At 42.9% G+C, this 27,357-nt stretch overlaps 1 protein-coding gene across 1 annotated transcript in view; it reads right to left on the bottom strand.

Annotated features, from left to right (window-relative positions):
• Positions 1-22,584, bottom strand: part of prx (periaxin) — a 47,928-nt gene extending 25,344 nt beyond the window's left edge. The window contains exons 1-2 of the mRNA XM_071518232.1: positions 22,527-22,584; positions 1,447-1,502 (exon numbers count right to left, since the gene is read on the bottom strand). Coding sequence (XP_071374333.1) covers positions 1,447-1,502; positions 22,527-22,584 — 114 coding nt within the window. The remainder of the gene's footprint in view (positions 1-1,446; positions 1,503-22,526) is intronic.
• Between the last annotated feature and the right edge of the window lie 4,773 nt (positions 22,585-27,357).

The raw sequence follows: 27,357 nt of genomic DNA on the forward strand, positions 1-27,357 counted from the left end.
CTAGTAGACTGTCTAGACCAGTGATTCTCAGCCTTTTTCATATCAAGGACCCCTATTTTAGTCCACATTAGAGCCACGGACCCCCATTTGATGAGATTTTGTCTCGCTGACCCAAATTTGAGAATATTTTTATTGTTAGATATGATTTTGTCCAGAATTCCACGACTATCTGTATTGTAGGTAGAGAGATAACAGAGAAACTATGATCAAAACAGTCATTCTTCTACATTCTCTAATTGTGTTAACTTCTTGTAAATGAAATAATGGTGAAGTTTAACAATTCATCAATTTTCTGGGGACCCCCTGGAACCCCCTCAAGGACCCCTGGTGGTCCCCGGACCCCATGTTGAGAAACACTGGTCTAGACTGTATAGTACCCACTTAGTTTACAGTCAAATATTGATGGAGCTTTTGGATTTTGTTAATTAGCTTTGCCTCATCAATGCACACTAAAAATGCGATTGTAATGCGTTTTAGACAATAATGTGAGTATTGCATGTAAACACCACACTCTGATTATGTTAGTGCCATTACACTCTGCACTAGTATGCACTAATGCTAGTCGGAGTTAACCATAATCACAGTAAGACAGACTTGGACAATTGGTTATAGTCAGATTATTATGCACATGTAAACGTAGCCCATGTCTTGTTTTCCTGTGGCCAACTTCTCAAGAAAAATACCCCGACGAAACACAAGTCACCTCATGAAAAAACATCCGTTCTGGTCCTCTGCTGAACCAGGTTCAGAGCCGACACATCACTGGTTTGACCTGCCACTTAATGCTTCCAGTGTGCGTTGGGGTCTTGAAAACATTCGGTGCATTTCAAAACACATGTCTGAAACTTCCAGTGCATTCCCCCCTTTAAGCCCAAACCAGGTGAAATACACACAGGTAAGATGCATTCATCTGCATGCATGGAGCAAGAAGCTAGAATGATTTAGTATCCTGCTTATGATCCTCTTATTACAAACTAAAAATAATACACAGCTCTCTTTACAGAGTGTCATATGTAATAATACACTTCAGTTAAACAGATTAAATTAAAGCAGCTAAACGTCCTCAATGAAGCAATTTGTTGTGCAGCACAGCAAACAGCTACAACTGTCAACACTCATTTCAGTCATCAAACCACAATCACATAAAAGAAGCACTCCACTGAGCTAAAGTGCCTGATGGGTAATACAGCATCAGAGCTAAAGCGCTGTGTTTCATTAGAGTGTGAAGGCCAGACAGTGTGGTGCATTTACAGGGGATTGAAAACACAACAAGATAATAATGTAATTTGTAGTCATGGTTTGTCATTTTGACATTTTTAAAGGCCTCTAATGTTTAATGTTTTACGCTTTCACACTTTGTATTACAGTTCTACTCTCTAAATAATAACAGTATGTGTAGTATTAGTGTTAGCGTGTTAATATGTTAATATTATTTTGTTTACTCACGGCTGGTTCTCTGGTCTGGCTGAAAACATGGCTGTCCTCTTGGTCTCTGTCAGAGTCTGTAACAGAAAGAAAAAAACAAGTTCAGGTTATTCTGATTATTATAATGACTTGGTTGTAAATTCACTTTCAGTTCAATTAAATTGCGACTCCAATAATGGAAACTTTCATCATATACTGGATATAAGAGCCTTCTCTGGCAGAGTTATTTACAAAGGACAGCAATGAAAATCCATTTCCTGAACTGGCTGAAACAGATTAACCCTGCAGATAGAGCACATCACCAAGGATTCAATTAAACTAAGGTCTGTCCATAAATAACCTCCAATACAAAAGGAAAAGCATAGAAAAAGAACTGAAATGGCAGATGCTACTCCAACCTTGCTGGGTTAGTTTGTTTTTAAGGAGTGGAAAGTCCACTTCCCTCCATCCATCTGTTCAAAATCATGCATATCACTACTGCTTTCATACAAAATTACAGTGATTGGCCCAAGGGGGGCGCTACATTGTTTATTTGTTTGTTCATTTGTTGTCGTGTCTGTGTTACCTGTGATATCTCAGATCTGATTTTGGCATAACTTAGGGAAATGATGCATCTCACCACTGCGTTTCCAGCATTTTCAAAATTAATCACAAAAAGGTGACATATTTATTACTGATTTGTTACATTCAAAGGGTTTGACATGTTTACTGTAGCCTTGTTTCTTTATGGAGACAGTTGAAAGGCTGAGGTGAAGGTGGAGAAGGTTCTGGCAGGCTGGATCTAGAGGCATGCTTCTTCACCACACCGCCTCTGGACGCACACCAGTCGTATGCCATCAAGACAGGACAGCATCATATGACAGTATATTAGCTCCAGTAGCATCAGGTGTTCATGTCAGGCTTGTGCATATGGATTTAAAGCATCTGACTCAGTGACAAGGCCGTCAGTCTGAGGCCTTCGCAGCGGCGGTCTTGAGATTCTTTCCATGGTCTTGGTTGGGCCTCTGCTCCAGCTATCCAAGCTCTAACCAGCAAAGCATTTCCCCAGCCTCTGCACTTAACCACTGTCAGGAAACCAGTGGTACTAGTGGTGCTGACAGGCCCAAAACCACCAATGACAGTATTAGCATTGCCACGATAACCAAAATTATACTATTTTGGTATCGCTGCGAAAGATTAAATTCGATATTGAATTTTAGAAACAGTCGATACTTTCACCAAATGTGCTCTGCAAGCTGAAATTCCATTTCAACGTCGCCACCAAAGAGCATTTATGTGCAGATGGCACTAAGATTAGAATAGTTAAAAGAAGAAGAAGAAGAAGAAGAAGAAGGAGGAGGATTTGAATAGACAGAACAGCACTCTGGCTCGTAACAGTGGACTGCAGCAGCTAGCACAAATTCAACAAAGTCAAACAGACCACCATGTTTTAAACTGGGTCCCAGTCCACCTAAACTGCTTGATAAAAGTATTTCCAGGAGACAAATATGGAACTATTTCACTTAGAGAGCCGACAAAGATAAATACCCAACAGACTTATTAAAACCATTATGCAAAAGTTGCTGCAAAGATGTTGCTACAAAGATGTAACTCTCAGTGACTGATGCTCTGTGACAGTGCTTGGTGTTTCTTCTTGTTTGCCTTGGTATCGTAGTAGTGAGTGAGTAGTAGTAATTTATAGACATTAAACTAGTTTGTGTATGTGTATAAACCTTTCCCCCCCATGCGTTTACCTCAGTCCATCAGCAGCATAGCGATGCTAGTTTGGGAATCACTTGACTGTCTGTGGCCCCCAGCAACGCCATTCCTTACAGTCCTGCCTCCATGTGATCACTTTTTTAACTGCCTTGGCTTAGGTGTGTGTGTGTGTGTGTGTGTGTGTGTGTATGAGTGAGAAAGTCCATCTGTGTGTGGGTTTGTGTGTGTTTGTGAATCTACGTGTGTGTATATTTGTATGTGTGCATTTACCCATGTGTATATATGTGTGTGTGTGTGTGTGTGTGTATGTGTGAAGTGTAGAGTGTCAGCGTGGTTGCCATGCCTGTACGGGTGGGTCGGAGGTATCTGGTGTCTGGCGGGTCACAGAAACACATAACACACATTCACCCGCGCCGTGGCATCCCCTTCCTAGTCACACAGGAACAGCGACAGTCATTAAAAGAACACGCCAAGTTTTTGGGCCCGTTGGTCAATTTAACCGTTTAGTGATGAGAATATGGACACCAAAATCATCCATGTGTCCCCGGTAGATCATTCCCTCCAGTGCTCCATGCTAACACTTTAGCATACACCATGTTGAGTGATAGTAGGCGACTAGCATTATTCAAGAAGACTGACATTTTAGTACTAAAACGTTCTTTGTGGTTCTTATTATATGACCTGTAGATTCAGAAGGTTTGTGATTTTTAGCTGTACACCCATCAACATTGCCTCAATGCTGTGGTCATTAGCAGAACAAATTTTTTCATTTCAAAATGAAATATCCACCATCTGAAAAATGTGATGAACAAAGCATGATACTTTTGCTTTATGATGAAAAGCACAAAATTAGATTCGGGTGCATTTTAAATCAGAGAAGGTAGTTTAAGTCCTTGATTGACAAAATTACAGGTAATGAGTTTTTCTTCCCAAAATGGCTAAATATAATTTTGGCCAGCAACTGTTCAGATAGAGATGTTCAGCTTGCCGTGTTGAGATCCAGTCTTTCACACTAATGTTGTTGTGTTGAGTGACTGACTGACACAAAGCTCACTGTATCAGGTGCAGCGGCAGCAGCAGGTGCATCCACAGCATTGCTGTACAAATAGCCTGTAAGTGGCACTCAGTGTAGAAGTGAGAAGTAGTTACCATGTTTCACTAAAGTAAAGCAGATGGTAGCAGTGACAATAAACTGCAGCAATCTCCATAATGTCAACTTTTTAGTAATGAAGGTAAAACCGTGTTAGATTTCCATTGACAAACATGCATTTATTAAATCTTACAAAGAGTTTTGAAAGGGTTTTATGAGCTCTGGGGTTATAAAACATTTGGCACCTATAGAGGACCTTGGAATGTTTTAATTTGTGTAAAAACATAAATATCAACCAAAATCAGAGTTAGGGCGTTTTCACCCGACAACAGCTTTAAACTGCAGCTCTGTGAGACAGATGGCAGCAGGTGGAAGTCGTGGCACTCCCTGGACTGACCAGAGGAATGGAGGGATGGCAGAGGCGTGGGTGGAGAGGGGTAGAAGAGGAGGAGGAGGAGGAGGTGAAGATTTGACATACCTCCCAATCCAGTCTTAATATAGATCAGACTCACATCTGCATGCCTCTACAGGCCCGCTGACTGACCTGATCAACATGGAACCGTACCCTTCTGTATGTGGAGCTATAGATGGCTTTCAGATGACGTAATGCACCCTCTGGCGGCCATGTTGGAGGTCCTCAGCATCTGGGCAACAATCGCTGTAAACAGCCAATTGTGTGTGACTTAATCTCAACAGACTTCAGTTGACATGGTTAATTTCTGTGCTGTTTTTGACTGAGAACTGATCATTTCGTCAATACATCTGATCGAATTTGTGTTTAGATAATGTCAGCTTGTTAGCTAGCTAACCACAGTATCTGGTCAGCTAACCATCACTGTCTTGTTGGTAACACATCTGATTTATGGACTAGCTAACATATCTAGTTAGAGCTGCAACGATTAATTGATTAATCGATTCGTTGTCAACTATTAAATTAATCGCAAACTATTTTGGTAATCGATTAATCGGTTTGAGTAATTTTTTAAGAAAAATAAGTCAAAATTCTCTGATTCCAGCTTCTTAAATGTGAATATTTTCTGGTTATTTACTCCTCTATGACAGTAAACTGAATATCTTTGGGTTGTGGACAAAACAAGACATTTGAGGACGTCATCTTGGGCTTTGGGAAACACTGATCCACATTTTTCACCATTTTCTGACATTTTATAGACCAAACAACTAATCGATTAATCGAGAAAATAATCAACAGATTAATCGACAATGAAAATAATCGTTAGTTGCAGCCCTACATCTAGTAGTTATAAAAGTAATAATAATAATAAGTTATAAAAACACAGTGATAAATTGTGACCTTTTATACAGTCCAGCAACAAAAGTTACAGCTACAAACTGCGAATTGGTGCAGGCAAGAAAAAAATAAAAAATAAAATAAGAGAAAACAGTACAAATGTGCTAGTGCTTTTTAGCTGGTCGGAGGTATATGCACAATGCAGTACTGTACTGGAGTGGCACAGAGCAACAGTAAACATAAACATGCCTGCACATCCAATTTCAACGCCATCTAGCAAGCACAGTACCAAACACAAAATAAACAACAAAGAGTAAAAATTACAAGCAAAGCCAAGAAAAAAATCCAGCAGCCAAAAGCTTGCAGGCTGTGCTTCATTAAAAGCTAACACAAGTTTGCTCTCTGTCCTGGTATTCTTCCTATCCTCCTTTCAAACAAATTACATGTCACACATTATTTTCTAGCAATTCTTTTCATGAAAATGAATGAATAATCGTTCCAAAACAGCCAACATTATCCAAAGAACAAAAAGTTAACCTAACACAGAGCACCCCACTAATTTGATCCAAGAGAGCTAATAAAATTCAATCTTCATTTCACCACAGAGCCTCAATACTTAATGCCTGATTGCTCTCATGGTGAGCTTGGCATTTTAAGATCAGAGAATGAACCAGAAAGTCCTTTTTAATGAGCCGGTCGGTGCTGTCAGCCATTCAGATAGATTTGTCTAACGGGAGCAGGATTAAGTTGTCTCTGCTAGATCTGATAATGAAGTAACAAGACACCGGTGGAGATTTAGTGAGGTCCGAGCTGAACAGACAGATTCAGCACAATGTGACAACGCCTTTCAGCTTTAACACTGTTTGAGTGAAAAGCTTAACGAGCTTCAGGCCGCATCACAGCGTCAACAGGCAAAATCTAGGGAATCTGGGAAGTTGCTTATTTGAACGACCTCAGGTGAACTTGATTTAACATGATGCCAGTATGGGCCGCAGAATTAATTGCACAATGAATTGTTCAATTCCTAACTACGAAGACGTTTTCTATTGTGCGTGAAGTTTTCATTTTCAAGGTTTTTCTTATTTAAACATGACCAAAACCTTAACCTAACCTTAACCATATTCATTTAGTTGCCTAACCTTAAATCAGACCCCCTTTACACCTTGCATTAAAATACGTTTTGGGTGATCGGATTGCAATCGGATAGTGCTTGACCACATGAAAGTACAGGTGTAAATGCAACCAAGACGCATTGAGGACGGATTGTAATCCGATCGGCCAAACCACCTCCGGAGGTGGTCAGGGACGCATTGTGACCACATTGAACACAAGTGTAAATGCAATTGCGTTTTCAATCCACATACAACAACTACGTGGGCGGAAACACGTAATCGCGCGTGACTTTCGTCTTCGACATTCCAGTTGTTGAAGACGGCTTCTTCCCCCGCCTCCAAAAGCAAGCATAAGTCCATACAATAGCGTGGCTTCATGGATGGGTATCATCTTTTTTTTTTTTTTTTTTTTTTTTTTGGACCCGCACAGAGGGGAGGAGAGGAGGATGTGACGTTCGGTTGTTTGAGCTGGACAGAGCAATCGGATCTCAATCGGATCTCAAGGTGGACACTGGAGACACATATTAATACCAGGTGTAAATGTAATCAGGTTAAATCATATCTAGATACAATCTGGATACGAGACGCATTTTAATGCAAGGTGTAAAGGGGGCCACAGATCCAAATGATGCACATCAGACACACTGCCACCTACCAACTGTGCAAAAGTGGAGTCGTATTTCCTCTGTTCCTGTGTGTGTTTGTATGTGTTTGTTTGTGTGTGTGTGTGTGTGTGTGTGTGTGTATTCTTATGAAAGCAGATAACGTTAGCCGAAAGCGAGAGCACCTATTTTCTTTGATATCTGTCCTTTACTGATAATACATTCATCCACATATAAATCACAAACTCACGTCCTCAGCTGTCTCCCTCATCCTTTACCATCTGCTGCATCTCTACTGCCATGTATTATATCAAAGAAATAGAATCAACTTTATAAAGGGCAGATGGCTGTGTGTTTTCTTTGGACGGACACCTGATGCTCGAGTCTTGCCATCACCGAGCCAACCATAACATCATTAACGTGTCCATCTCTAATAGGCTCAGGCCAGACTCTGAAAAGGATTACAGCAGCAGGCGCAGTGTCACAAGGCGGCTGCTGCTGTAACTCAGCTCAGGACAGTACAGGCGACAGAGGTATCCAACCACATCACATGACCGGCTAACAGCTGTCTGGACTGGTCTGATGATCAGGACTATCACTCAGGTGCCCTTGAGCAAGGCATCTAACCCTAAATTGCTCGAGTGAGGACAGGATGAGGAGAGAAGGGTTGCACCAGGCAGCTCCTTCCTCTAAATGTGTGTATGTATTAACTCTTCCTTCTAACACAGTCTAAAATTTCATGAAATGTGCACAAAATCTGAACTGCAGATCATGTGCTGTGGACACGAATATCGTGAAAATTACGTTCCTTCGCCACATAAGGATTAGGAGCAGGAGGAATTGGACAAACTATTTTCACGTGTTGGTCACATGAAAAGGTTAGCTAACGCTTAACTAACTTTGATTATGGTTAGGTTTAAGGTTAGGTTTAGGTTTAGGCAAATAAAACTTTGGTTAAGGATGGTGAGGAGACCAAAGGGGAGACAGCAGACGTTATTATGGTTAGCTAAAAGACGCCGTTCTTGTTGTTAACACCAGACAGCCTGAAAATACACCACAACAAACAACATCAGCTTTTAAGAACCAAACTGGAACTCAGGAATCAAAGTCACTCGTTTCTAGTTGTGGGACGGGAATATTGTAGATTATCAGCGTACCTCTGCCAACACTGTGCAATTGTAAATATGTACCAGTTCCACATGTCAGATTTTCACCAAAAGTGACTCATTTCTTCCATGCCACATACCAACTTGTTTCACATCAGGAGATGCTCACATTTTCATGACTGGACCTGAAATGGGACATGAGGTCTGCCTGTTCAAATTTCTGCCACTTTTAAGTATTTTAGGCGATTATCTCAACACCACCTGGCCAATCAGCTCTATATCTGTTCAGTTTCCATTAGTGCTGCCCTTCTACCACTGGACCAAGTTTTGGAAATATTAGCAGGGCGGGTTCTGTCTAAACTGGAAATTATCTCTCCAGTGCCCTGATGTTGTTTGATTTGGCCAATAATGGATGGTTTTGCCTCTCCTTCCGTCTGCTTGTTAATCTGTTCGTAATTGACATGCCTTTTAGTGAGAAGCCACGCCCCTCTTTGGCCAATTTGTATGAAATATGAATCAGTTCTTCCTTGCCCCATGGCCAACTTTTCCACAAAGTTTCGTGCAAATCCCTTCAGAACTTTTTGAGATATCCTGCTAACAGACAAACAGACGGAGTGGGGAGAAAACATAACCCCCATCCAACTGTGTTGGCGGCGGTAACAAACATAATGCACGCCCGCCCACACACACACATGCACAAACACACATGCACACTGAATAGATTAAATACTGGCAAGTGGAAAGAAATGTGGCTGTAAGTTTATAGTCTGCTCAATTTCTAGGCATAGTCTAAATTGTAAGTTAATGGAGTGTACAATATTTTTTTTTATTTATCCTTTATTTAACCAGGTAAGTCCCATTGAGATCCTGGAGATATGCAGCATGTTGTCTATTGAAGGATAACAAGGAGGGACAGGCAGAGGTTGTGTGTGTGTGTGTGTGTGTGTGTGTGTGTGTGTGTTTGTGCACGTAAATGGGGTAAGGGGGTTCTCCATTCATAGGAGAATTTTCTCTCTCTTTCATTTTCACTCTCATACAAAAATGCAGCACTGTCTGATCATCATCATCATCATCATCATCATCATGTTGTCTCCATGACAACCTCCACTCAAACAGCCTATAAGATTCACCCTCTAAGGCATTAGGGTCGACTCCAGCAGAAATAAATCCCAAACACATGTTGGCAGTTTACAGTCAGCATGAAATCCAGCTGATAGGATCACAGACAGCAGTTAGATGAATGACCAAAACACACAGAAACTGGACCAACTTCAAGGCCTGCCTCATTTTACTGTGTATGACATGAAACACAAAACATCTCTCCTCTCCTTTCCTCTCCTCTCCACTCCCCTCCTCTCCTCTCCTCTCCTCTCCACTCCCCTCCTCTCCTCTCCTCTCCTCTCCTCTCCTCTCCTCCAGGCAGAATAAGGTTTCACTATTGGCACAATCTGAATCTCTGCCATCATGTGTGTTCTATATTAAAAGGAGGCTGGCAACACAGTAGTAGTGGTTGTGATGAACCTAAGAATGGGCTGGGATCGGATCTCATCTTTAAAGATGTGTCCCAGGACCGCCCTCATCCAGAGATGTCTATCAAAAGATCAAAGGACCGTAAGATTTTTGGATCTCACAAGTGTTTATTCACATCCTACTTTCCCTTCTTATCATGGCCAGTCATCAATGTGGTTTTGAGAGCAATAAATGAGCCTTGCTCATATGCTTGGCCATTCCCACGGCAGCCATTTTGAACTTCGTCACACTTGGAAGAGCCAGTACAACCAAGCTATGTCCTAATACAGTGATTCTCAACCTTTTTCATATCAAGGACACCTAATTTAGTCCACATTTGGGCCACGGACCTCCATTTGATGAGATTTTGTCTCTCGGACCTAAATCTGAGAATATTTTTATTGTTAGATATGACTTTTGTCCAGAATTCCAAGACTATCTGTATTGTAGGTAGAGCGATAACAGTGAAAGCATGATTGAAACAGTCATTCTTCCACATTCTCTAATTGTGTTAACTTCTTGTAAATTAAATAATGGTGAAGTTTAACAATTCACCAATTTGCTGGGGACCCCCTGGAACCCCCTCAAGGACCCCTGGTGGTCCCCGGACCCCACCTTGAGAACCACTGTCCTAATAAACATCATAAAAACATTAGCTACCAGAATCTAGCCTAGGCAGCTAGCTAGTAGCTAACTAGCTAGTAGCAAACCAACTTCCCTGAATTCAAGCAATCGTTGTAGTTGTAGTTCCAGAGACTTGTGGCTCATTTGATAACTGGTGGGTCTATTTTAAGTCCTTGCAGTAACACAAGTTTTATATGTCAATCTTCCAGGTCGAGTTTCCCATCCCAAGAGTGACGTAAATTCAGAATAGCCACCAGGGGATGAGGTCAGTGTATGCGTAGCTGCTGTTGGGTGGGCGAATGTTGTACTTTTCCACTTCAGGGGGAACGGGAAGAGTCAACGGGTCGAGCAAGGCACTAACACCGCCGGGGTTAGAGGTTCGGTTCCCACTGGAGCCGCCCCCCGCTCAACATCTGTGAACTGGTGGACGCCTACTGTGAGGCACTTTGGATAAAAGCACCCACCATAATGGCATAATGTCAAAACCGTCCAAGATTAGCGAGATGGATCCCAGTGTGTCTCCTGCTCGTCTGAGACCTCAGAGGGAGAGACCAGCCACGCCCGCAGGCAGGAGCCTCCAGCAGGAAATGCCTCCATGTAAACAGGAAACAGAGATATTTCTGTATCTGATAAGAGACACTTGGCACATGGTGAGAGACACAAACAGCTCTGCTCTTTAGAGGATAACAATTTTCCACTATGAGCTACATCTCTTAGTTTGGGAATAAAGACTTCAAACTTTGAGGCTCGAGCAAAAAGTACATATTCCTCTCATATGTACAATAACATGTATCCTCTTGTCTTCTAATTACATGATTCTTCCTTCCTGAAATATCCTCTCAGCTCCCTGTGTGCGCTGGGGGAAGTTTGCCCTCGTATGTCAGGCAGCGTTTCCTCGTTAGGACTCCTCAGCTTCCTCCTGAGCCGCCCAATCAACTCTTGACCCTACTTCCTGGTCTAAACTTAACCCCACCCCCCCACCACCACCACCAGCACCACCACCACCCGAGCAGTCTGTCGCCAGGAAACTGCTGCCATTCATTATTTCATTCTTGCGCGCATCTACTCTCAGCTCACAGATACTCACACAAATTACAAGCTAGGGATTGCTTTTTTATATTCTAAGGAAACACATTGCCTCAAAATAACAGTGATTATGATTCTTAGAGGGTCCAGAATTACACAACGCCACAAGGCTTTGCCACCTAAAACTTTATTTACAGCATCAGACTCAGACCTGTGATCCGTGTGACAGTCTGTACCCGCAGTATTAGTGCAGTGTCCAGTTACTGGCCCCTATTTAAACAAGGCCAGCTGGAACTAAGAGGGATTTGGCTGCTACCATCTTTATGATGCAGAGACATCAATATCTATGTATCAAAAGCATTTACTACCAGATGGACAAACACATCAAAACTAGCTCTAATCAGCCGTGGAAAAAAGCTTCCAAAGTTTCCAAAAATCTACAAAAGTTTCCAAAATCTAATTTACAATGGATCATAACAAACATAAATGCAGCACCAAATAACATACAGCAAAGTACAGGGCTAGGGAGTCGGAGAATGTTTGACATTTGACCCATTGGTCTTCATGTTAGATCATCTAGCAGTAAAGAAGCTACTCTATTTCAGAGGCACACACACACACACACACACACACACACACACCCCTAAAATAATTCGACTTTGCAACCTCGCAGGAATTAACTACAGGACTACAGACCTAGGCATGTATGCATGTCCACACAAACACTCAAAGACAGATTTACTCTCACATACTCATATACTGTACACTATGTCACACACACACACACACACACACACACATGCACGCACTCACACACTACTACTTTCTACTCCAGGGAAAACAGAAATCACTTGAAACGGTACAGATACAGATATAAAGCAAATAGGTACTCTGGTTTTCTGCCATCCCTCGCTCACTCAACTGCTGGGATTGTTGCCCATCTGTTTTACTGTTGTCAGGATAATGGATAGTCAGTACTACTTCAATACCGTTGTGAAAGATTGAATTCAATATTGGATTTTATAAACCTTCAATACTTTCACCAGAGTAAAAGAAGAAAAAGGATTGGAGTGGACAGAGTAGCAGTCTCTTGACAGTAGAGACTGCTGAAACAGCTGAACACATGGAAGCAGCTTCAAAAAGTCCACCTTGTCTGGAACTGGACCCAGTCCACCTAAACTGGTTGATAAAGCTGTTTCCAGGAGCCAAATATAGAATTTTATTCTATGTCTAACCAAAATAAAAACCACTGTGCCAAAGTTGCTACAAAGCTGTCCAAGTCAAGGGTGGAAACCCATGGCTGGATGTTTTTGTCGTGGTACTGTAGTAGAACCACATTTTTATATATCCTACTATAAAATGAGGAAAACTCTGTCCTTCTGTCTGTCTATCTGCATCCATTTTGCTCCTCAATGGGTTGGCCAATCAATCTGAAACTGCACATGGGCATTGAGCATCGGCATAGGCAAGGACTGATGAAGCTGATTTTTCCATTTTCCCAAATTTACGCTGTTTATGCGCATTTTTGGCTGCGCGGAGTTGTGGCGCGCGCATCCCCGGGTATGGACTAGTTTGTATCTAAATTCTGGTGTCATTTCAAAAATCGCCCAGTGTATCACCACCCTTATGTAACGCAGTGCCACACATGTGCTTGTTATCCACCGTCCTCCGTCATGCAGCAGGGTGTGTTTTGGCTAGCAGAGCCTCAGTGCCTCTGTACACACCTAGGCAGCATACCAGGCTGTAGGGGGGGGGGGGGCATACAGATCCTATGACCGTCACAGTGCAGCTGTCGCTGGTGTGTAAAATTAAGACAGGAGCCATTTAAATGACCGCCTACTGCCACAGCAACTCTGACAGATCTGCTCTCTGAACTACAGCAATGCAGGCAATGCAGGCTGAAGCCATATCATTACACCCAGCCTGGGGCTAATGGTGTTTTGGAAATAAAATTGTGTTTTATCCTGATTGGAGTAGCAGATGGGTGGGGCTTACTGCTACCGGACAATTCAGATAGTGTCAGATACGTTGTCTTTCACAGAAAGGAATACTAAAGAGAAAGTTATATGTAACTTCCCTGTGATTGTCCAAACTTTCTATTGTCCCATGTGACAAACCACGTGGATCCCAACAAGATTAAAACAAACGCTAAGAATTACTTCCAAACACTTTTTGACCCGAGTCTCAGTGTAACACTGTATTATTAAGTTGCCGTTCAAGTGCCACTTTTCTAAACTTTCTGGTATTCATTGTATGGTCCAATGTGGCAAACCCCAGCCATCTGGCACTCCAAGATGTTTAAAACAAATGCTATGAATAATTTGCAAGTATTTTCTGACCCAGGTCTCATTACAACACTGTGTTACAAACTTGGAGTCCTAGTGACATGCCACACTGCAAATATTTACCATAAACCTCAGTGAATACTCAAGTGTTTGTAACCAGCAACTGGCATGTTGGAATAAACACAAGCGGCAGCTGTCTTACTAAAACTGTCTTTGCATTTAAACAGCAAGCTATTGTTATGTTCTCAAAACTCAGCAATGTGGACTCAGCAGACTGCTACATAAACTATGCTGCACAGCTCTCTCCAGTCCCCCAGTCCCTGTTCTTGGCAAATGTCAAGCAATATTTTACGATGCAAAACAATTTCTTGGCCTGATAAAGCACCAAATTACACAGACACAAAGTAATGCTAACAAAGTCACGGCCACTGAGGCTGCACTAATGTTCTTGCTGCGCCATAAAGTGATATGAGTTTCCCTCAACCGTGGCTTGTAACACCTGCTTTCCTCTCCGCACTAACCAAACCCTCCTCACACCCGCAGCACCGTAAACCTCTTGCAGCACTTTTCCAAGACATTTCAGAGCAGAGCGAGAAACGCCCTGAGGAACCAGCAGATTCCACTGTGCCATCAGGAGAGGAGACTTTATTAAACCTCATCCATCCAGCCTACCTTAATGCCCAGTTTCAGCTCGCCTCCTCCAGCGGTTCAAAGGTGACAGACCTCAACCTGCAGCAGCAGCAGAGCTTAAATCTCAGCCTCTCTTCTCCAGTTCACTCTCTCAGGTCTTATCCTCCTACTGCTCCCTTTATCATTCACTTATTGTCTTTCCCCAGCTGCTCTCCTTCACTCGATCACTCACTTGTCGTTGTTGTTGTTGTTGTTGGTATTTTTTATTCTTTTCCCCCTCTCTGTCTAGCCTTTGCCCCTTGTCACCAGCCAGCCTGTTGCTCCCCTCACTGAGACCTCAGGTCTGGCTTGGGCCCATGGCATCTCTAGGAGGGATGCATCCAGCCGCCTGATTGGCTGGAGGGCAGAGAGATGCCCCCATATTAGGGCAGCAAGGGGCGGGGCAGTTGGAATAGGAGAGAGGAGGGAGGAGGGAGGGGAAGATAACAGAAAGTTTGTGACATAGACCTAGTCTGTCTGAATCTGAGTGGCCAGTATAGTAGTGTGACTGCTCTCTCTCTCTCTCTCTCTCTCTCTCTCTCTCTCTCTCTCTCTCTCTCTCTCTCTCTCTCTCTCTCTACACAAAAACAAGTGAACTGGTAATGTTTTTTGACATTCATCTTGGTCCTGTGTAGCTCAATGGATAAATTATGGTACTATCATCGTCAGTGTTAAAGGAATAAGCCAAGTTTTAGGAGATCGGCCTGTTGGTCAACTTACCCTTCAAGTGATGAGAACATAGACTAAAATCATCTGTGTATTCCAGGTAGATCATTGGCTCCGTGGCTCCATGCTAACACTTTAGCATTTACTATGTTGAGTGATAGTAGGCGACTAGCATTATGTCAAAAGTGAGAAAACTTGTAGCAGCTCTAAAGTAAATGGTAAATCATCATAATCTGACAGTTGGATGATTTTGGTGTCTATGTTCTCATCACTTAACAGGTAAGTTTACCAACCTCCCAAAAACTTGGTGTATTCTGTTAAGGATTCAGTCCCTATGTTACACTATGCTGGTTCACCACCATGTTACAGAACGGCTAAGTTTTCCTACATTAAGGAGGGATATTACCTGGATTGTCTATCCAGTGACTTGTCAGTGTTGCTGGCTGTTGGTGGCTCAGATCTGTACGTCCCCTGAGTAATCTAACCTGAAACCCAGCAGCCAAAATAAATCAGAAATAAGGCTATAAAAAATCCCCCAGGTCTTCAGATGCCTGGCTGGTGTAACTGATGTTGTTTGAAAGTTATTTATATCCCGAAGGGCCGAAAATAGGAACAGCAGGCTTTGGATCTTGTTTTAGAGAAAGTGTGACTCTTCTTTTCTGGGGAGCAGCTGTTGTTGTGCGCTGAATGGCGGTGGAGTGTGTGCGTGTGTGTGTGTGTATGTGTGGACCTGTCTGCATTTCTGTGTGTATATAAGTGTGTATTTGTGTCTGTGTTTCTGTTTCCCTCTGTGTGTACTGATGATTGGTAGTAAACCAGCTGTCTGCAGTGCCGAGGTAAATATGAGAAGGGGAAGATGTTCTGGTCGGCGAGCCAAAGCCTCCAGAGTGCCAACTACAAACCGTAAATCACAGCAGCCCCAAATCTTACCCCTGCCAAGCCCACATATACCTAATGTGATACAGTACTTTATTGATCTCCATGGAGAAATTCTCTTTCCTCTTGCCCCCCACCCCCCTTCCACAGGGAGGTCAAAGGTCAGGCTCAGCTACAGAACAGCCTCCCTGGAGCTGGTGGGGATTTAGCGTCTTGCTCAAGGACACTTCAGCAGGGTGGATGCTCGCACCCGGCCAGCAACCCTGCCATAACGCAGATAAGAAAAATTAGAAGTGGCACGAATGCATGCAAAGTCAGTAGGAGGAGGCCAACTCAGCAAGATGATTGCAATTTCACTCTAGACGGGGTGAACTGAGGCAAAGAGCGACAAATTTGCCTGACGCAGTAAAGCAACAAGCAGGACTCCATCCAGCTGCCAGTAAAATCTCCTCCCACCTATTATTTGCAGCAAGAAAAATGTCCAGGAGGCATTTGTGACCAATAACACTGGCCAATGACATCTGCACAAAAAGCTTATGAAAGCTAGACTCCCCAAAGAAGACATCGGTCGTGCTGGCTGCCAATCCTGGTGCAAAAGGATTAAAATGCAGCGTGACGGAATAAAAAATATGTATCTAATGCTTAAGTAGAGCTTGAAGTAATAATGGTTGTGACTATAGATATGTCAACCAAAATGACTAATCATGCTGTTTGTGACTATAGAAAAATATAACCCAAAACCACTGATCATAATACTTGTGACTATAGAAAGATATCAACCAAAACCACTAATCATAATGTTTGCAACAATAGAAAAATATCAACCAAAACCACTAATCATAATGTTTGTAACAATAGAAAAATATCAACCAAAACCACTGATCATAATACTTGTGACTATAGAAAGATATCAACCAAAACCACTAATCATAATGTTTGTGACTATACAAAGATGTCAACCAAAACCACCAATCATAACAGCTGGTCTGTTGCCCTGGCTACTTTCTTTTGTATCAAGTGGTGTCATCAAACATGCTTGTTACAGTTATAGTTAGAGTTTATTATATTCTTGCTTACAGTTTAAAAAAAACGGAATAAAACCAGAGTGAGGGCCGATATAAAAAGTATGCAGGCAAATAAACATGCATAACATGCTTGCATGTCGTCACATCAATTCTGCTGCTTATTTTTCAAGTAGAGTGTGAAAATACAGTCATTTGCATACAATTTGCAACACAGCCTCTATTCCTTGCCCCGGATTCATAAATCATTTGCAGCCATATGCCTTTGCCTCAGCAACCCAACTCATACCCAAACCCAGAACCATCCCTCCCTTAGTTATACCCAGCTCCAGCCCCAAACCCAAACCCAAACCCAAACCCCTTCCCCTGCCACAGCCGAACAGACTCGGCCGTCCTGCTATGTGTTTCTTGCCAGAGAGCCCGGGCAGAGGGGGAGTGCTGTCAGGGCAGATCAGGCAGCCAGCACTGTGTCAGCTAACATGGTCATTGTTGCATTCCAGCTCCCACACAAAGCCAGGATTTAGACACGGGGGAGGCCTGGGACCTGACACAGGGGCTGGTGGGCAGGGGAGGGAGGGAGAGGGAGGGAGAGAGAGAGAGAGAGAGAGAGAGAGAGAGAGAGAGGGAGAGAGAGAGAGATGTGTGCATATCTCTGTTGTGTGAAAACCTTGTAACTCATATTTTTTCATGTTTTCACCTCATTTGAAGGATTCCCTGCTCCTCTACAGGTAGAGAGAATTCTCCAAACTCTTGGGCTGATGAAACCCATTCAGAACCACTCAGATAATGTCAAATCCGCATTGTCGTCAAGCTAAAACCAAGGCTCTTAGCTCCTGAACTGATGACATTTTGGAGATACAAGGTTTTCACCCAACAGCGTCCATATGTGTGCATGATACAGTATGGTGATTGGGGTCTGCCAGTGTTATGTGTTGGTTGGATGGTTGGGAGTGAAGATAATTAGACGGGAGGGGGCATAAGGAGGCGGGGGGGGGGGGGACTTTGGAGGGATGGGAGATGGGGGGTGGAGGGGTGAGGGGGGTGGGTGTGGTGGGGGGGAGTTATGGGCAGCTCAGTTGGCATCGGGCACAGTGTCCCACCAGACCCCAGCTATGCCCTCGTCAGCGCTTAAATGGGCCAGGAAACCGGAGCAGGCTGGCTGGTATCTGCTGTGTGTGTGTGTGTATGTGTGTGTGTGTGTGTGTGTGTGTGTGTGTGTGTGTGTGTGTGTGTGTGTGTGTGTGTTACAGTGAAAACCATGCAGACGGGGACAGCTGCCAATACTCCAGAGGTTGTTGACATCAATAATATAGATAGATAGATAGATAGATAGATAGATAGATAGAGAGAGAGAGATTGAGAGAGATAGTTTGTGTCACTGTGTGTGTGTGTGTGTTAGTTTGTGTGTGTGTGTGTGTGTGTGTGTGTGTGTGTGTGTGTGTGTGTGTGTGTGTGTGTGTTTGTGTGTCTCTGTACGGAACACTGCACGCATTTCCCCAATGCAAGTATAAACACACACACGCACGTACACACACACTTGACCAGAGGAAGCAGATTCTCTCAGATAAGCCCTCTCTCTCTCTCTCTCGCTCTCTCTCTCTCTCTCTCTCTCTCTCACACACACACACACACTCAGAGAGGCTGAGGAAGCTCCAGCAGATAAACTAAACAGTAACTAAAGCTGCTGTCAGCCACACAATGCTGACTTCCTCCTCCTGCTTCACCTTGACCTACGCCACTTTCCAGGATGCTATATATACATTTTGGAAAAAACATCATTACGTCATTCATCATTCAGTATTCCTAATATACTGAGGGAGGATCCAGTGTGTGTAAAGATGTCATTTTGTTACAGCTGAACTAAGCAAAAATTATTCTGTCAAAATAACACCTGTATCATCCGCCTAAATCAGTGGGGCCGCAACAGAGAAGAGAGTCCCATCCCCACTCAGTGAGAGGCTGTAGATTTGTCTTATTTGTCCAAAGTAATCTCAGGTGTGAAATCCTCTCTGCACACAGCAAGTGACAAATCAAACCTTCAACTTTCAAAATGTAAAACTTTCTCCTAAACAGCCAGAGAGCGCTCCGTCCAGAGAAAACTAGACTCACCAACGATGGTTGAGCCTGCTGCCAAACGATTGTTTTTCACCAGCTCCACTCCTACCAGCCAATAAGAAATAAGAAATTTAGGTCCAAGGAGTGCACAGTTATCTGTCATGGTGTTACATGATTTCTGGGTGATGAAGCCCTTCTAACTTTCAAAAATCCAAACAGTTATCTCCTGCTGCCAGTTGGGGTGGACAAAGTGCAAAGTTGTCCATAGTTCAGCTTTAACCAGGGACAGGTTTACTACTACTGTGCTTTTGTGTTGTCAATCATCTAGTAAGAGCAGGCATCTCTGTTTTTCCAATGCTCAATATTTCATTTTGGAATGAAATAAACACATGAACATTTACACTTCAGAGCTCACAGTCAATAGGAAGTAAAACTCCTCCAGTTGAGGTTAGAGAAGGCAATATCTAATGATAAAGTACCCGGTTCATGAAAATATTAACTGTAAAATAAGGCGACATATGCCATCCACCACAAATAATGCAGTCCCCGTCTGGGCCAATGAGTAACAAACATGTCACCTTGTTTTGATCGGTAATCGTTGCGCCCCCCTTGGGCCAATCAGTGTAATGCGTGCTGTAGTGCCATGTGAGATGCATCATTCCTCCAATTTTTTGGTCAAAAATCTCATCAGTGGTGTTCGAAGGGCGAAGAGCGAATAAAGAACATATTTTCTGTTTGCAAAGCAGTTTCGCCCCTTCATAACTGCACACAGTTCACGTGTGGTGAACTCTGACCTGTGAATTCACACAGTCGGCCAATAGAAATGCTGCTTCATGTATGTTGTCCTCTGAAAGAGATTCCAACATGGAGGAGGAGTCTCTTATCGTGAGTCACATCATTATTATTGTGGCTTCTACGCTAGATGGGAACATGTTTAGCCGCCCACAGACGCCATGACATGATCAACGCGTTGTATTTTAGTTAACTGTTAGTTATTACTCACAGTTTGATGATCCACGATGGTTGGGGTGGTCCAGAGGTTTGAATGGGTACTGAGAATTGTTGGGTTAGGCTATAAACTGCTTTGGTTGACTGTGGCGTCATAAATGACACCAAAACCCCAAACAAACATTCCCCAAAATAAACAGGCCTTTTTTAAATAAGTCAAAACCAGTGGGGAATAAACAAATTCACCAAACAAAACTAAGATTAAACCAAACAAAATAACCAAAAACACATGGCGGTTGAAGACTGTATCCCCGTGGCGTCTTCCACAGTCCACCAATTTCAGCACACCTGCCTTAATTAAGGGGCTCCTGAGATGTCAGGTCAGGTGATGCCGTACACTTGGTTTAGCTCCAAAAACTACCACTAGGTGCTGCCAAACTATTTACATTGGAATAATTGAAAACAATAGGAAATTATAAGAGCTTGCTAGAAATGGCTCTAACAATTATACAACGCTGCTCCAGCACACACAAATATCAGCAAAGAAGAGATGCAGCATGGCTTCAGCTCTAGTAATACTTGCTAACTAGCATGCGAGCAGCTAGTAGCTAACCAGCTACCACTCAGCACTGAGCATAGCATCTCAGTGGCAGGAATGGCAGCTAGCTATTAGCGCTCTAATCAAATTTTGAAGCGAAGAACAGTTGTTGGGTGAAATCAGATGAGACCAAGCCAACCAAGAAACATACAATCAGTGCAGTGTGTCCAACTAATGAAGACAGGGTGAGACTGAAGCTGGTCCTTTTTCACACAAGATGTAGTAAAGTCCTTGTCTGTGCGTAAAGTACCCTTGAAAAAATTTACAAAATTGATTCATCTCGTTGCACATCAACAACAGGTCTCACACATACACCCAACATAGCGTATAGTTAATCTTAGTATTCAATAAAGTAGAAACTTTTTCATTCACCTGCCATGAGGTGAATTAATAAATTCAGAAGACATTTTCACTTCTTTACCAGCCAGACAAATGATGGTGGGCTACCAGCCAAAGGGGCCGGCAGAGTGGATTAACTCACAAGCCGCAGCCAAAACTTACATTTTGCTGCTGTCATATGAAACCTTGTAACTCCAAGTTTGGTGATTTTCATGTTTTTACTTCCATCGAAAGATTCCATGCTGCTCTATGGGTTGAGAAAATACTACAAACCTCAGTCTTATGAAACACTTTCAAAACACACTGGATAAACTGTTTTTCTTGGTTTGTGAAAAGATACAACTTTGGAGATACAAGGTTTTCACCCGACTGCAGCAGTTGACATTTACATTCACATTTTAGGCATTTAGCAAATCACCGGCACAATATTCTGGTAATCACAGAATGATCATAATGTGGGAGCAAGTAATTGGAAGGATTTTTTTTTTTTTTTTTTTAGATAAGGGAGTAGTGAAGGGAAATCATTCAGTCATCTGCTGTGTGTACGTTTGCAAGACCCCGAGCCTCTACCTGCTTCCTCATTATAAGTCTCTCCATTGCATGAGTGTCAGGTAAACACCTTGAATGTAACACTAGTCTCCCACCCTGCATCCAGACCAGCCTGGTCTCCTGAAATTTTTTGGGAAATAAGCCTAGTGTCTTAAAATGCAAATATGTCGTGCTGCACCCACGAAAAGGAAGAGAAATACATTTTCCCACCACAGCAGGATTACATGAAGGAGACACGACTAGAAACAGGCTGCAGTTGTGACACTGAAATAGTGGAAAGTGTTGTGGTAAAGGTGTTGTGGTCAGGGTGGTAGATGGGTGTGTACATTTGCCTTCAACTCTGATGAAGGTAACACTTTACAATAAGGGTACATTAATTAAGGGTTAATTAATGCTTAATAAGCATTAACTAACCCTTAATTAACAGTTAACTAATGTGTCTGGTAATCATTTGCTAATGGTGTTCATGTTAACTAAGGTATTAATTTATACATTATTTAATAGTCATCTTTATAAACTATTAAATAATGTATAAATTAATACCTTAGCATGAACACCATTAGTAAATTATTACCAGACACATTAGTTAACTGTTAATTAAGGGTTAGTTAATGCTTATTAAGCATTAACTAACCCTTAATTAATGTACCCTTATTGTAAAGTGTTACCTTTTTTTTTTTTTTTTTTTTTACATTTTTAACCCTATCCCTAAGAAATAAAAATAGTTTTCCATATTTAACCATGACCTAAACCTAACTTTAAACAACTTATTTTAGTTGTCTAATCTTAACCAAAGTTGTAGTTGCCTAAATTTAACCATAACCCAAACCCTAACCTTAATCAAAGTTGTTTACTTGACCGTTAGCTAATGTTTTCACATAACAAACACAAAAAAACAGCATGTCCAATTCATGCTCTTGTCCCATAATCCAAATTCGTGGTAGAGGAGCGTTAATCTTCACATAATTTGCATCCACAGCATCTGCATATCAGATTTTGTGCTCGTTTCACAAACTTTTCTGAGTTCTGCGTTGATCCGGTCAGACAGTCAAGACAGACAGCCGGCCGTCCCACTGACCTGCATTGGAGGAAGGCGTCCAGGTGACTCTGAATATTCCACGGAGACACTCACACATGGTCCGGAGGAGGGAGCGGATGGAGGAGACACACGGACGCAGCAGCCCACACAGCGGGCCGCGGGGCAGGGAGAGCTGGGAGGCAGAGAGCCGGGGCAGCAGGAGCTTCTCTGAGGCAAATCCACCGGTCGCTTTGACTGTTTGGGCCCGCGGGAGACCGAGCTACACTGTCAGTGTGGTTAGCAACTAGAGAGAGAGAGAGAGAGAGAGAGAGGGAGAGGGAGAGGGGGTCCCGGTTTGGGAAAGAGAGAGGGATGGAGGGATGGACGGATGGACTGAGAGAGAGCGAGAGAGAGAGGGATGGAAAGCAGAGAGAGGAGGGGTGGATAGATGGAGAGACAGAGAGACAAACACACAGACACACACACACACACACACACACACAGGCTTTTCAGATGCATGGGGAGAGAGAGTGGGGGGAGAAAGGGGGGGGGGGGTCCCGGTTTGGGAAAAAAAGAGAGAGAGAGTGATGGAAAACAGAGAGAGAGGAGGGGTGGATGGATGGACAGAGAGAAAGAGAGGGAGACACACACACACACACACACATATACGCACACAACCACACAGGCTTTTCAGATGCATGGAGACAGAAAGAGGGTCCCAGTTCGGGAAAGAGAGATGGATAGATGGATGGATGGACTGAAAGAGAGAGAGAGGGAAACACACACACACAAAGAGAGAGAGAGAGAGAGGGAAAGGAAGAGAGGGAGTGTTTTTTTTAAGTGTGTGTATTTATCAACATAAGGCACCACCGAAGTCCTCTTTCCCAATGTACGTGCATACACACCACCAGAGAGTGACAGAGAGACAGTGTGTGTATGTGGGATATGTGTGTGTGTGGGTGTGTGACAGAGAGAGAGAGAGAGAGAGAGAGAGAGAGAGGGAGGCGACAGCAGCGAGACAGGACAGAATAGAGGTGTATTAGCGCTGCTGGACAGTCAGCAGTTTGCTGCGGCCCTCGGTAAAGCCCCGCTCCATTGTTTGTGCTGCTGGAGGCTTTAGCTGCAGCTTGTTACTGGGCTTAGTGGGGCTGGACACTGGATACCAGTCAGACACCAGCGACAGCAGCCAGCACATCACCCTCTGTCCCTCCACAAACATCCACTTCATTCACTTCTTTTTAAATTGCTCTATTGGAAAGGCTTAAACAGGGCCAAATGTTGCCCATGGTGAAGGGCAAAATGTTAAATCGTAAAAGCAAACAAAGTTTTACACATTTACTCCTTATCTCTCTCTCTCTCTTTCTCTCCTCGCTCATTTATTTTCTCTCTTTCTCACATATTTATTCGCTACCTCTCTAACTCACCTTCTCTCTCCCTCTTTTACTCACTCACTCACTCACTCACTCATTTGTTCCATAGCTTTCTCACTCACACATACACACTCGCTTGTTTACTGCCTCTCTCTCACTCACTCACTTTCTCTCTCTCTCTCTCTCTCCACTCTCTCTCAATCGCTCACTCACTCACTCACTCATTCACTCCCTCACTCACTCGTTTTCCCTATCTCTCTCTCTCACACACACACACACACAAACACACTCATTCACCATCTCTCTCACTCACTAATTTCTCTCTATTACATTCACAATGTTACAATACCAACATGAATGAACGCAGAATAGTTACAGAAACTCATTGCACACAACACAGTTTTTGTTTGTTTTTATTTAGTATAGTTTTTATACTCACTATGTAATTGTGCACTGTTTTTATTTAATGTAAAGTCTAAGTATCTTGAAAGGCACTACACAAATAAAATGTATTATTATTATTATTACATACTGAATTAAACATTCTATGCACTAGTTTAGTAAATAGAGGATTTAGTAAATTCCCTCTCTCTCTCTCTCTCTCTCTCTCTCTCTCTCTCAGTTCCAGCTTCACCTCCAGCTCCAGGGTCCAGCCTCCTCTCCAGCTCCATATCTCTCATCCCCAGCCTCAGCATATTCCCATTCCCCTGCCTGCCTTCAAGCCCTCTCGCTCTCTCTCAAATTCAAATTTGCTTTATTGGCATGACAAGTATTCTCATATTGCCAAAGCATGAAGTTGTGTTCTCATGAAGTTCTCTTTCTCTCTCCCTCTCTCTCTCTCCCTCCCTCGGCCTCAGCTGGCTCTTTCTCTCTTACCTGGGTCTGATTTACAGCTCCAGCTCCAGTCAGGGGGGCACTGACTAATTCTTTGAGCCCAAAGCCCTGTCTCCCCCCGTGTCCCAGGTCTTCTTGCCCCAAACTCAGCTTACTTCCCTTATCCCAGGCCCAAGTTCCCCTTTCTCCCTCCGGCGTTCCTTCTACCTCAGTCAACCCGATCTCACACAATACGTGAAATACACACGACTTGTTAAACCAAATTACGTGTCGGTGGCATGTTAAGTATTAAATTTGATTTAAATGATTTCCCCAGCCTGATCTCCTGAAATTTTGTGAAATGAGCATGATGTTTTAAAAATGCTAAAATTGTTTTAGTTGCCTAAACTTAACTGTTAGTGGTGAAAATGGCATGTCCAATTCATGCTACTGTCATATAATCCAATTTGTGCTATTGTCACGTAATCCAATTCACATAATTTGTATTCATAACATGTAGTCTGAGTTTTAGAGTTTGTCTTCAATTCACAAAATTTTATGAAATCACATATTTTCCAGAGTTACAGAGACTTCAATGAAAAGGGAATGGCTTGGGAAATCTTTGGTGCCAGAGTGGGTGTGTCAGGTATGTCAAGTTACAGTAACAAATAAAAACACAAGTAATTACAAATACTGTTTGATGTTTTACTTTTTGGATTGATTGTTGTTTGCTTCCATGGCAACCACATCTTGCTGGGATGATTTGGTAGAGAGCCATTGAGTAGTGCAACTGTGATGAGACACGAGAGGCGACGGGCTTCACAAAGCTCTGCCTCTGCCCTGTCTGTGGAGCAGACACAGACTCCACAGACTCTCTGTTTCTAGGCCAAGCCGTTCCCTCTCTCTCCACCTCCGGCCCTCTCTCCAGCTCCTGTCACAGTCCAGTCCAGCCTCTGTCCCATCAGGAGGGAAACAGTCACTGGCCTCGCTCCTTATGGCCCAAGCCCTCACCCTCTGTCCAGCCCCAGTCTTCTCTCTATCCCCAGTCCTGCCGCCAGCCCCGGTCTGGATCCACACCAGTCACAAAGCCCTGGCCGTCCCCTTATATGGCAGTTATGGATGATTATAGTGAGCTGAATGTCATTACATTTGACAATGCTCTTCCATTGGTAAATCCCTTATTTCCCTATAAATTCTTTGTATAATCTACAGGAAATGAAAGAAAGAAGCTTCTGAGACATTTTAAAGTTAACATAATTGACTTTAGCATGTAAAAAACACACGATTTGATTTGAACATCATCCAAATTGGCCCCCAAGATCAGCTTTGATGATGATTATAGGATTTCTATGTTGTGAATGGAGGCCACCTTGAAAAATGGTGGTCATTTAGAATTTTTAAGTGGCTAATGGGCTGCTAGGGTTAGCTTTATTACAGTGACCTAAGAGGATTACACACAGCAAATTTGGTGCTTGTATCACATAGTGAAAGATTTTTCACTTATCTGTCCAGCTATTAGAGGGTATTTTGAGTTGATGCTTTGTACTTAACATAAGAGTGAAAGAAGTCATGTGATCAGATTAGATGATGCACAGCAGCATCTTATACCTGGACAGGAAATTTGTATTTTGCACTGATGAGCTTTGATTTGCAGGTGATTTGCATTTATCAAGCTATTCTGACCCTTGTATGTTGCATTGAATTATTGTGTTTTACTGTACTTTAATATGTAGTTGTGTTTTTTATGCGCTTTTAAAATTCCTTAATGGAACACTATAATTCTGAATTGAATTGACTGTCAGAGTATTCATACAAGGTGGTAAATCTTTGGTTTTTGGGAAGAGTCTGAAGAAGAGAGCTAGTCTTTAGGGACAGAAACAACCCATTAGAGATCTACAACAACCAAGAACTAGGAGGAACAGACCTATAAATGTCTATAGTAAGTTTGACTTAAAGTCACATTTAAGTCTAAGACCAGGTCTGTCTTTATGCAACTGGCCCCTGGTCTTACTATCTGAAAGGGATTCAGTTACTTCTGTGGGATTCATGGGAAACCAGTGGTGTTAGTCGCCAAATCTCAGCTTTACTTGTGTTACTTGTGTGATGGTCCCGGGCCATCTGCCCTCCCACAGTTGTCTCTCTTTGTACTTCCTGCCCAGTTTTCCCTCCCTCATTAGGTAGATGGCCATCACCTGGGATGGAGATTACAAAGGGCAGTCATTTTACCCGGTCTCTCTCTCCCTCTCCTGCTCTCTGCCAGGCTGGCAGGGGGTCCTGGTATCCTTCGGTTGTTTGGCTTTTTCTTTTCTTGCACGCAACACCCCTACAGCTCTACACCATACATGCTGACTATTGCATCCACCACCAGCTTGACACACTGATGCTTCCTACACATCCCGTTTGTTTGTTTGGTTTGCTTTGGCTTATAATAAAAATGTGGTTGATCATACCTTTTACCATGTGGACTCCCTCCTTTGGTTGTGATCTTAACGAGCGATCATAACACTTGTGCAAGGAAAGTAGGTATTTGTCAGGCAATATAGTGGCAAATTGTTGCAGCAGTAAAAAGTGACAGCAGTCTCACATGTGTATAGGGGTGCAGGTTTCAAAACCATAGAAACAATCAAACAATGAGAATATCAGTGACAAGGAAAAGGAAAACTCCAAGAACTGCAACTCAGCTCTAAAAAACAGATGTAGAGCCCTAT

Source organism: Centroberyx affinis, unplaced genomic scaffold (assembly GCF_046629955.1).
Source record: "Centroberyx affinis isolate AG114_WGS23_722 - 3 ecotype Tasmania unplaced genomic scaffold, CSIRO-AGI_Caff_v1 ptg000559l_1, whole genome shotgun sequence".
NCBI lineage: Eukaryota > Metazoa > Chordata > Actinopteri > Beryciformes > Berycidae > Centroberyx > Centroberyx affinis.